Source organism: Perognathus longimembris, chromosome 2, assembly GCF_023159225.1.
Source record: "Perognathus longimembris pacificus isolate PPM17 chromosome 2, ASM2315922v1, whole genome shotgun sequence".
NCBI classification, from domain to species: Eukaryota; Metazoa; Chordata; class Mammalia; order Rodentia; family Heteromyidae; genus Perognathus; species Perognathus longimembris.
Genome location: NC_063162.1, coordinates 82,353,133 through 82,365,178, shown reverse-complemented (window position 1 = coordinate 82,365,178; position 12,046 = coordinate 82,353,133). Strand labels below are relative to the sequence as shown.

The window sequence follows — 12,046 nt, the reverse complement described above, 5'->3', positions numbered from 1 at the left end:
CTACCTGAAAGACTTCCTCTCAAGGTAAAAGAGTGACATCAACATTTTACACTGACTAAGGTCATCTCTCCACATAAAAGTTTTTTTTTTCTAATTATTCTGATTTGAATTCCAAGGGATGGAACCCAAGATCTTACCCATGCTAAGAAAATCCTGTACAATTAAGCTATATGCCCCCAACACAGCACTAAGAATAGCAACTTCTGTGGAAGTAGGAATTTAAAAATCAAGATAATTAAAGAGATGCTAAAACTCTGGGCCCTCTGATGAAGTGGGCATCGGGAAGAGCTGGCCCCAGATTCTGGTAGTCCTGCCTGCTGAGGGACATAGCCAGGGTTAACCTCACAGTTGGGGCAGGTGGCCAAAACCTCAAGAACAAACCAGGTTGTTCCAAGGAGCAATACATGCTACAAATAAAACACAATAACAGAGATTTCCCCAAAGGGGGCATAACAATATCAATGTTCTGCCTTAGGTAATCAGGAAGGAGAGCTTAGGGAAGAATTCCTGGGTTATCAGAGCAAGCCAACCTCAACCTGGTCTATAGATCACAGAAAGAATTAGACTTGGGGTGTCAATGGCAGCTGCTAGGAAAGAAGGGCCCAGAACATATGTCAGCTGTTTTGTAAGTCTCTTTACAACTGTTTGGAGATGGGTGAAGCAAGTTAAGCACATCTAATGCATCTGTGTCAGAAACAATTGCCATCATGACTGGACCTATAAACAATGAGAAGTATGCCAGGCCTAGGAGGCCCATTGTTCCCTGACATGCCCTTCAACACCCAGCCCTGACTTTCTTAAGGAGAGGGGGACAGTGATGAACACTCAAGGCTAATGCCTGCCCACAAATTCCTTAAGTTCAATGGAGTGATATTATCAGGGTGAAATTTAAATTTAGCAAGTTGGGTACCAAATGCAGGACTGATATTGAGATGGGAGAAGTTGGAAGTGAAAATTATTTGGGTGCCCATGAACAGCTATGACTCTTGCTTGGCACCTGTCCTTGGCACCAGGGAGCTGTTATGCCCTCTCTCACCTCCCACCTGTGTTTCTGGAGCAAGTTTGCCAGTAGGGGACATGGAAGGAGCCCCTGCCACATAGCAGGAGCACCTGTTTCCCTCTGCAACCTTCTCAAAATTGCATACCAGGCCTCTGAACACGGCATCTACCCTGTCCACAGGGCTTCAGTTTGGTTTGTTTGATGGTATCAAGTCCTGACTAGGGAAAAGCCAGCCTCCAATCACAAATCACTCTAGGATTCACCAGGAAGAACTCCAGAGAAACAAGAACAACATGTTGACTGTACTGAGAACCCAACAAAGAGAAAATTGCTCACTTGATTTGGACTTGGTTTCCAACAAGCAGGTAGAAGGGCATTGATTCAGGGTACAAGCCAATCAACTCAACTTAATGTAGAGAAAAGCTTATGTTTTGCACAGACAGACAGATACACACACACATATACACACCTTCTTGGTAAACACGATTACCTAGGCTGGAGGACCTAATGGCGTCATTTCTCCACCCTCTTTATTCCCCTACTTGCTGCTTTCTTTGGAGCTCTTACTAAGAGACCATATCATTCCTTGTAGATAAAGGCAGGACACAGCCAGTGGAAGTGACTGCTGAGTAGAAACATCTTCCTCACATTTCAAAGCCTTCCTGCTCATCCTGAGCATTTACCTTTGCAATCTGCACACACCAGTTGAGAAGGTACTGTGAGCCAATGTTGTCCTTGTGCTCTCGGACGTAGTCCAGGAGGCAGCCAAAAGGCATGAGCTGTGTGATAAGCTGGACGGTGGATGTCAAACAGATGCCCAGGAGGCGGCACACATGGGGGTTGTCCACGCTGGCCATCACATAGGCTTCCTGTGAGGAAAGAGCAGATACATCTGAAGGGCTCCCCAACGGTGGCAGAAGGGAGGGTGCTTTAGCTTCTTCTAGGTAATAAAGGATGAATGGCTTAAAAAAATATTTTTTGTGCCAGTACTGGACTTCAACTCAGGGCCAAAATGCTCTTCCTTAGCTATTTTGCTTGAGGCTGGCATTCTATCACCTGAGCCACACTTCTCCTTCCAGCTTTGTAGGCTAAGTGGAGATAAGAGTCTCACAGCGTTTTCTGTCTGGGCTAGCTATGAATTGTGATCCTTAGACCTCAACCTTCTCAGTAGTTAAGATTACAGGTGTGAGCCAGCAGTGCCTGGCCCTAAACATGATTTTGAGTTTGAAAATATGTACTCATGCCAGACAAGTTGGCCTGCAAAATGCCTCATGTCAGGGACTCAGAGCCGCTGAATGACAGGATATTCTGTGGGAGATGGACCCTCAAAGGGAGTGCATGTATAGGTCCACTTAATAAAGAGTCCCAGGTGGCATTGGCAAAATGTAGGATGAAGAGGAACCCATATCACCCTCAGTAGCTCTAATTCTGGGAACTTTTTATATCTTCCTCAGAAAGTTTCTCCACCTCAGAGTCTAAAGGGACTGACGGGATTGTGGAAGTCTGACTTGGGACCCAGTGTACTCTATGCAATGACTTGCTCATTTCATCAGAATCTCGTGACAGAGGTATGATGGCGAAAGCTTCCAGGTGAGGCCCCCAAACCAGCAGGAAGAAGACCTCCGGGGTCGGAACTCTGCCCAAATTGCAAAGAACAGTCTGTTTTAGCCTTCCAATGGGATGGAGCACTGAATGCACAGTGACTCCAGACCCCACTGGTTGCTGGGGACTATCTCTGAAGAAAGGTGATCTATCTTAGCCCCTGATGGGAAAACCATGCAGTTCTGCATAATGCACCTGACCCCCACCCCAATACCATTCATGCTGGTTGCCAAGCCAGGAGTCTTTACTTGGCAGAGCCATAAATACAGACCCTTTTGCCATTCTGAAGCCGAGGAAGCTGAAGTTATTTACAATCAAGGCACACAATGGGGCCCTCTCTCTGTCTGACAGAAAATTAAGAAATATTCCACCTCCACCCATAAATTTTCTTTCTCTTTAAAATACAAGTGATGGTGACCTTTTATGTGGATGCAAAAGAGAGAAGAGCTCACATAGATTTCAGCAGAGTGAATTAGAGGCTCTTTTCATATCTCAGCAACTCCTGGGTTTGGAATGTGGACTTGGGCAAGTTTAGTGGCTCACTGAAGAACGGTCAGGATAGGCTGTGGAAATGTGTTCGAGCTAGGGACAATCTAGGTGGGGAGGCTGCGACTGAGGGCTGAAGACAGAAGACAGATATGGTAGAGGTGTGGTGGGAAGGCTTGTAGATGATTTGTATACATACAAACAGATACACTTACAGAGAGAGAGAGAGTGTTTTGGGGTGCTTCTCACATGCTGGGACTGCACACCACCATTGAGATCTACCCTAGCCTCTACATATACATTCAAAGACAAATGTGATTGAACTATTTTTCTTTCCTTAAATCTTCCTCATGTTCTGTGATTTTCTTTCAGGCAGCTGTCCCCAAAGCCCTTTCACCTTCCCTTTCTCTAGAAGACTTCTGTTGAGTGGCGCCTCCTAGACTCCTCTGGCACCTGGAAGCTTTCCCTCAGGAGAGAAGACTGAGAACCAGTTAGGGGCAAATTTTCATTCTCCCATCCCCCAGTCTTGGTAAGATTTTGGGAGATTCAGATAGTCCAGTTATTATCTATTTGGACAAATCCTTGTGGATACAGCAGGGCCAATGCCTTAGAGCATTATCTGGATGTGTATGACTTATAAAACATCCTTCACATCAGGATTTGTGAGAGATAGATGCAGTCTCAGTCTTAGAATGGCAGGTGCTCCTTGGTGCTAAACCACTTTGCAAACCCTGGTTTACGTATTGCTGCCAATTTCACCCTACAATTGTAGGGGATGCTTCTCTGAGTATGCAGAATGCCTGTGTTCTGATAGGAACTGCATTTTTTTTTTTTTTTTTTTTTTGCCAGTCCAGGGGCTTGGACTCAGGGCCTGAGCACTGTCCCTGGCTTCTTTGTGCTCAAGGCTAGCACTCTGCCACTTGAGCCACAACACTCCTTCTGGCCGTTTTCTGTATATGTGGTGCTGGGGAATTGAACCCAGAGCTTCATGTATACAAGGTAAGTACTCTTGCCACTAGGCCATAACCCCAGCCCTTGTTTTTGTTTTTGTGCTGGTACTGGGGCTTGAACTCTAGGCACTGAGCACTGTCCCTTAGCTTTTTGATCAAGGCTGGCACTTAAACCGAAGCTCCACTTCTGGCTTTTGGTGGTTAACTGGGGAGATAAGAGTCACACAGACTTTCCTGTCTAGCTGGATTTGATCTTCAGGTTTCAGCCTTCTGAATGGCTAGGATTACAGGTGTGAGCCACTGGCACTTGGCTGTATCTGAGTATTTTAAGATCACAACACAGGGTAATGTTTAATACCTGTAGGCTCAGCAAAGACCTAACTTTTTGTTCAAACTGTGCTTCATTATAAAGTTGTAGACGTGGGAAGTGCCAGTAAATGTAAGTTTTGTCTAACGTCATTATGGTTAGAAGAGATGAGTGGTCTACATGAAGCCGTACTTCTTTGTGTCAGGATCAGGCCATGTAGGCCTTCTAATCCCTGGCCCTTTATTCTTCCTCCACCTTCTACCCACCTACCCCACATGCAGCACCCTGGGCTCTCAAGGCCATGGTACAGAAACAAATCATGGTGCCTGTCAGGTTCTCTGGTTAATGGGCTACTTGAGAGCTTTAAGCATCATACCCACACAGCGTGCACACACACACACACACACACACACACACACAGAGCACATATATAAATCTGTTTTGCATTCCCTTTCCGCCACTTGCTCTAAATTTATATTGGAAAGCATATGGAAAAATTAATAGGCCATAGGATTGCCAGAAAAGCACAAATCATGTCTTTCCCTCTCAAGTCTGGGATGCTATACAACCATAACACCAAAGAAATCCCCTGGCAGCTCCTATTTTCTCAAGATCTGGTTGAGATTTGGGTACATACTGTATTCATTTTAGTGGGGAGGAGAAAAAAAATCTGCAGAGCAGAGCTGTCTGAGTAGTCCATCTGTTTGTGGGTCAGTGAGGAACTGACCTGGAACTATGACAGGGGAACAGAGCAGGGGGTGTGGGTGGATGTCAGGCCACACAGAGCCTGGAGTCCCGCCAGGCCACAGTGATAGACCATCAGAAAGGGGCTGTCATTTCCTCTCCCCCCCACCCCCAGGGCACAATGGAGGCCCTGTATAGTCGTGCGGCGGCTCCCTTGGTGTGTGCAGAAGTTAAAGTGAGCTTTGTTCTTCATTGTTTATCTTGGAATTTGTGAAGGTGCACCATGACCCTTGGCAAGTATGCTTGGTATTCCACAACACTCTCTGAACCAGCAAGTGGCTTGCAGAGGTCGCCCTTGGAAACCCTGATGGCTATTGTCTGAGTCCTGCTGCAGGGTTGTTGTCCAGAAGACTTTGATGACCTTGGAAAGTCTATGATAATTTTGTCCTAATGGCTGACACGAGTTTTGGGGTCTCCCCTTGTTACTGTCTCTTTCATCTGCACGCTATTTGGGGTGATAGATGGTGAAAGAGTTTTACTACGTGTGAAACTTGTCAAGGAGAAGCCCATGTCTAGACTTACAAATGCAGGGTAGGTATTCCCCCTCCCATATTTCAAAAATATTACCAGTTAACTAAGCCACTGACAGTCATGTGTGAAATAGGAGTAACAGTATGTGGGTGGGCCATATAATATTGGATTACTGGAAACATTTATAAGTATATGCCATATTTAAAGAACAAAAAAAAATAGAGGCTGTGGGTTGTCATGTGGCAAGATTACTTATACTATTTTAGCACCTGGTGAAATTGGCCTTAGAATCATTGATGCTGTGTGTGTGTGTGTGTGTGTGTGTGTGTGTGTGTGTGTGTGTGTACTGGCATTAAACTTGTGTGTGTATACTGGCATTAAACTCAGGGATAGGGTGTTCTCTTTTAGCCTTTTTGCTTAAGGTTGGTACTCTACTTCTTGGGCAGCACCTCCACTTCTCGCTTTTGGATGATTAACTGCAGATAGAAGTACCATGTACTTTCCTGTTATGGCTGGCATTAAACGGTGATCCTCAGATCTCAGCCTCCCCAGTAGCTAGGATTAGGCTTTTGCTTCTCTTTATAGAAACTTTCTCCTCCAGTGTCGAGTGTCTGTAGGGGGCTCTCCAGTCCTGGCATATGCCCTGTACTGAGAGTATGATTTGTAAGTTCCAGACAGGATGAACCTTAAGGGAGGAAGCCCCAAGTCCATTGTTCACTACCTGTCGTAGCTGTAACAGCTGAAATTTGAGGAATTAACAAGAGTGGGGGGGGGGGGGGGAGAAGAAACCAGGAAGGAGGGTGAAAAAGTGGCAGACAAGGACTTTAAATTTTCCTTTCCTTTTTTGCACTTGATCTTTAAGTGTTTAACCTGTCTTCTACCTCATCTCCACCCATACAAATGCAGATTTCCTCTAATTAAGAGAAGATTCCCTCTAATTAAAGGAGAAGAGAGACTTTTCAGTACAAACTACTGCCTTATCAATGCACAGCTGTTGTCTAGAATACTTCCAAACTGTCCTTATTCAATATTTATATTGTTGAAATTTACACTATTTGTGCATCTTATTAGCACACCTTGAATTGAATATGTAAAAAATGAATTAAGGAAGCAAAATTGGCAGATAAATGTTCCTTTTAATGAGTATAGTTGAGAGGCTAGAGATGACAAATGAAAAAAACTTAACAAACTCTTGTCTATTTAGGCTCTTTGTGGTTGTGGTAATGGGACCTGACTTTATGCTAACAGGAATTGGACCCTGACTGTAGACCATGAAGATGAAAGATAATTTTGTTTGATAAGTGTATCATCAACATGGAAGATTTTCTATCACACTGTGGTAATACATCATCTTTTAATAGAGTGTTTTAATGTAAGGTTTTACTACTCTAATAGAAGAAGAGAAAAATGCTCAGAGGAAATTAAAATGTAGAGGCTAATTCATCATATCTAAACACATTTTGAAAAGGCTCATGTTTGCTCACAGTCTGTAGGATAGATAGAAAGCTAAACTCAATTATTCAGATTTCTTGGGAAGCAGGTAGCTAGTTTTTTTTTTTTTAAACTAATTTATCTAACTCACATCTAACTCTGCTCTCTCTTCTTTCATGTTCTCTGATTCAGGGCAAGAGCAGGCGTTTTCACTACTTCCAGTGTGCCTAGGCTAATATTTCAAAAAAGTTTTATTGAATTATAGGATTGCCACCTTAAGCCAGCCTCTTCTAAGCGAGATTTAGCCCCTCCCATTGGCTAAGAAGGTCTAAAGGAGGTGGAGAAAGCTCAGGAGAATTGAAACAAAACAAAAATCTTGCAAAACAATCTCAACACTCTAGGAAGTAACAACCAGTCATCATTGAAAAGTAACATTTAAATTACTTTGGGGGAAAGTACAGAAAATAGGTAGCAGCTTATAGACCAAGCATTATATGGTTAATCATTGGTATGTTTAAAAGAACCATTTCAAAGACAAGAAAATTCAGCAGAGTAAATGGAATTTAAGTTTCAGAATTAGAAATAATGACATGCTTCATTTCTACTCCAGCCATACAAAACTGAACAAGTTTCTATGAGCCACCATTTCCTCTTTCAAAAAATGCTCAATATAACACCTGTGCCATGAGTTTTGTCCTGCGCGCTCACTGTGGCAGTGTGTGCAAAGTTCAGCCCTGGCAGATGCCCAGCAACTGTTACTTTCCACCATTTGGGGTTGATTAGAATGGAGAAGGTGAGTCTTGTACTTGCTATAGCAAGAATGAAAACAAAAAGGTATGAAAAGTGTGCATGCAGAATGTGCAGAAGAAAAATGTCTAAGATAGAGGAATACAATGCCAAATGGCAGAAAAGGTGGCTACTGATGTTCAGGGCCTTTGGACAACTCTAAAACAAGCTGAGACTCACATCAAGGATTTCCTTGTTGGCTTTGGGAGATGTTGCTTCTCTGAGTTCCTTGATGGCCACAGGAATCTTAACTTTCTCTCCTTCTGGAATCCAGAGTCCCTGCAAAGTAAGAAAACAGGGTAGTAACAAAGAGGTCAGGCATTAGCCCACAATCTTCTGACCACGCAGTACACAGCTTTGTGAGATTTTATTAGTGACACCAGGCTAAAGGGTGAGAGAACTGTGTGAAGCTGTGCTGAAGACATGACTTCTTAGCAGCTCTTTTGGCAGCAGGCAACTTGAATTAGAGTAACTATTTAGATTTTATTTTATTTTTAAAGTTTGTATTTGTGTCAGTCGTAAAGGCAGTGGGGGGTCTAAGATTCTGGATCTAGGCTTATCTGAAACCAGACTTTATACAAAGAGGAACTGCAAACGATACAGATTAAGGAGTTTTTCTTTGTCTGATATTTAGTGTATCTGTCTTCATTTGCTAGGCCTGTGCACTCCACCAAAAGTCAACAACACCTTCCATACAAATAAGCTGGGCAAAGGTGGCTTATACCTATAATCTGAGGTACTCTGGAGGCTGAGATCTGAGAATTGTGGTTCAAACCCAGGGCAGAAAAGTTCATGACACTTTTATCTCCAATTAACTACCACCAAAGCTGGAGGTAGAGCTGTGGTAGGACACTTGCCCTGAGCAAAAAAGCTTGAGGAACAGTGCTCAGGCCATGGGTTCAAAGTCCTAGGACTTGGTACAAAAGAATATTTTGTTTTGGCATCACAGGACTACTTGTCATTATACTTGCAAACAACTTCTCCCTAACTTGGGAAAGACATTGGAATTTCCCAAGGCTTCAGCAAACAAAGAGTAGATGGTGATGGAAATCAGTGACATGCTGAGGACCAGAGTCCTCTTATACAGACCACCAGTAGTATGCTGAGTCTTGTGGTTTTCAAAAGCCCCAGTGCTGACCTGTCACCAGACACATTACCTTGTACACAGTGCCAAATGCTCCAGAGCCCAGCACTTTGGTCTTTCTGAATTCTGTTTCCTTCAAGATCCTCAGGAGGGCTTGGTTGGGAGCTTCTCCACTGGGTGTGAGGGGTTCCACGAGCTGTGAAAGAGAAGGGAACAGACCTGAGATGTTAGCTCCCTTCTCCATGCCAATGTGCAATGTGTGTGTTACAAGACCTAGAGTCTGTTAACCAGTGGCTAGATGTGTGGTTGTGCTTTAGTACAAAGTACTCATTGTGCTGTTGAAAAGGACCATGTATAACTTCTTTTGAGCTAGACTGAAACACCATGTTGAGGAAAGATTTTAATCCATGCTGATTCTTGCTACCTATGGAATCTATAACACACACACATGCTCATGGGAGACAATGGATTCTAATGCATTGGTGGCCCAGATGCTGGCTAATGGCAATGTGAAGGCTAACACTAAACACAAAACCAACAGCAGGGTATATGGACAGTGGAATCATCCAATGTAACATCCCAACCATAGGCCCTCACAGGCTCCCTGTTTACAAGCCTTTTCCTGCACATACAACAGGGACTGTCCCTTAGGCAGGTCTGCACTCAGCCTTATAAGTGCTCAGTGATTTTGCCTAGAAATCTGTACATTCATTGGATGGAGATATCAAAATGCAACCATGCATATAATTGGACATTCAGAGTTTCTGTACTAGTTCTTTAATCATCTATCTATCTATCTATCTATCTATCTATCTATCTATCTATCTATCTATCTACCTACCTACCTATCTATCTTCCTCAATTATATATCTGCTATGGTTTGGATAAGTGTCCTCCAAAGATTTATATGTTAGGGTTGGGAAGATGGCCTAGTGGTAGATTGCTTGCCTTGCATAATGAAGCCCTAGGTTTGGTTCCTCAGCACCACATACATTGAAAAAGCTAGAAGTGGTGCTATGGCTGAAGTGGTAGAGTGCTAATTTTGCGCAAAAAGAAAAAAGAAGCCAGGGATAGTGCTCAGGCCATGAATTCAAGGTTGATGTATTAAAGGCTTTGTTAATTGTCCAGGTGGTGGAGCTTTATGAGATAGGACCTAATGGAAATTCTTTAGGTCACAGGGAATGTAGCAAGGAGAGCAGGTCCCCAGTCCCTTCTTTCTTTGTTGATTCCTGAAATGAGGTGAGTGGTTTTATTCCGACTCTTGCTACAATGTGCTACCAATCGATCTCAAACAGCAGGGCCAATTAATCCTGGAAAGAGGTTTCCCATGGTTTCTTTGAACCATGGGCTGACACATCTGAAAATTGATGAGCGGCAATTAACCTTTCCTCTTTATAAGTTGACTATCACATGTATTTGTCAGTGATGGAAATGACTAAAACGACATCTGAAGGACAGAATTTCAGGGACAGCTTCCCCAAAGGTGGCGTTTTATCCTCTCTAGAGTAGAAGATGCTGCTGGCGCGAAGGCAGCGGGCCTCCCAGCTCACCTCCCTCTCCTGCAGGAGCCGGCGTAGCGTGCGCTTCCTGACGATGCGGCGCCGGCGCACGAAGAGCCCGATGCCCAGGGCGATCACCACCATCAAGAAGAGGCCGCTCACGATCCCAATGGCGATGGACGGGATCTTGGGCCTGGAATGAGGTGGAGAGATGAAGGGGAATGAGGTTGGCTGGCATCCCACGCATTTCTTTCATCTTTTGAGACATGGACGCCATTTAAAATGCTTTCAGAAAGTGGGGATACTGTGTAGCTTCTAAAGGATGAAAGACAGGCAACTAATAGTTCTAGGGCACTTGTTTCCAATGCGCTCAGCTTCTCTTCATCGCATGCCCTGGGGAATCCACTTCCCTGATGAATTTTGGACAAGAGTGGGCTGGAGCTGAGGAAGGGAAGGAGAAAGGATTTTGCAAACATTACCAGAAAGGGAAGATGTAGCTACCAGTTTGGCTAGTGTCAGGAGACAGCAGAAATGGCAAACAGATGCTCAGTGTATATCTTCCCAGATTCATACTAAACATTTCCTGATGAGTCTGGACAGGAGCTCACAATTTTGCTCTCCCTTGGTGGAACATTTCAAACTATCACACAAAGGAAAGAAGCCCAATTGCCTTTGCTGAGCAATGTGTTTCAAAAAAGAAAGACAAAGCATTTATTTATTTATTTGGGGGAGTACTGTGGTTGGAACTCAAAGCCTCATGCTTGTCAAGCACACACTTTACCACTTGATTCCTGTCCTTAGCCCTTTTTCATTTTTGTTTTTTTTTTTTTTTCCAAATAGGATCTTGCTTTTTGTCCAGGCCAGTATGGACCGCAATCTTCTCTCCCATCTATGCTTCCTAAGTAGCTGAGATGACAAGCATGCACCATTATGTCTAGCTTTTTCGTTTGTTTCTGTTCAGATAGAGGTCTCTTTCTCACTGAGGTAACATGGGACTGTGATTTTCTGGATTCCAGCCTCTTGAGTATCTAGGATTACAGGACAACCCATAATTGACAATACTATTTTTTCTGCTAAGATAACTTTATTGAAACACTTTTAACATTGTCTATGTTTGTGTGTGGTGGGGAGGTGGGTGTGTGCATGACAGCTGGTGTGAATCTGCCTCAATGGACAATGGTAATAAGGAATACTTTTTCTAAAATAAAATCAACTCAAAGGCAGTTGTAGGATTGTGACATAAGAGGAATCAGCATTTTTCCTTCATGTTTGAAACCAAGTTTTCATTTTTTGGCCTGTGAGGAAAGAAATGAGGTACTGAAATGAAATGGAATAGGAATAGTGTCATTCACGTTAGTGGACGAAGGAAAGGGCACTTAAACTTCCTGGGTCTTAGTTTGAGAATAATAACATTACCTAATTTTATATAGCCAGTATTTTTTTTTAATTTTTATTTTTTGGCCAGTCCTGGGCCTTGGACTCAGGGCCTGAGCACTGTCCCTGGCTTCTTCCCGCTCAAGGCTAGCACTCTGCCACCTGAGCCACAGCACCACTTCTGGCCGTTTTCTGTATATGTGGTGCTGGGGAATCGAACCTAGGGCCTCGTGTATCCGAGGCAGGCACTCTTGCCACTAGGCTATATCCCCAGCCCAGTATTATTTTTAATAACTTAGTTTTGAAATTTTT

The 12,046-nt window shown here is 43.6% G+C and overlaps 1 protein-coding gene across 3 annotated transcripts in view; it reads right to left on the bottom strand.

The window, feature by feature from the left end:
- The window catches only part of Egfr (epidermal growth factor receptor), a 196,663-nt gene that overhangs the window by 23,946 nt on the left and 160,671 nt on the right, over nucleotides 1-12,046 (bottom strand). For 2 of the 3 annotated variants that reach the window (XM_048339589.1, XM_048339590.1), the window contains exons 17-20: nucleotides 10,412-10,553; nucleotides 8,935-9,057; nucleotides 7,958-8,056; nucleotides 1,684-1,869 (exon numbers count right to left, since the gene is read on the bottom strand). In XM_048339589.1, the coding sequence (XP_048195546.1) occupies nucleotides 1,684-1,869; nucleotides 7,958-8,056; nucleotides 8,935-9,057; nucleotides 10,412-10,553 (550 nt within the window). Of the gene's footprint in view, nucleotides 1-1,683; nucleotides 1,870-7,957; nucleotides 8,057-8,934; nucleotides 9,058-10,411; nucleotides 10,554-11,338; nucleotides 11,655-12,046 lie in introns of those variants that run through there. The other variant, XM_048339591.1, reaches the window with a different exon arrangement.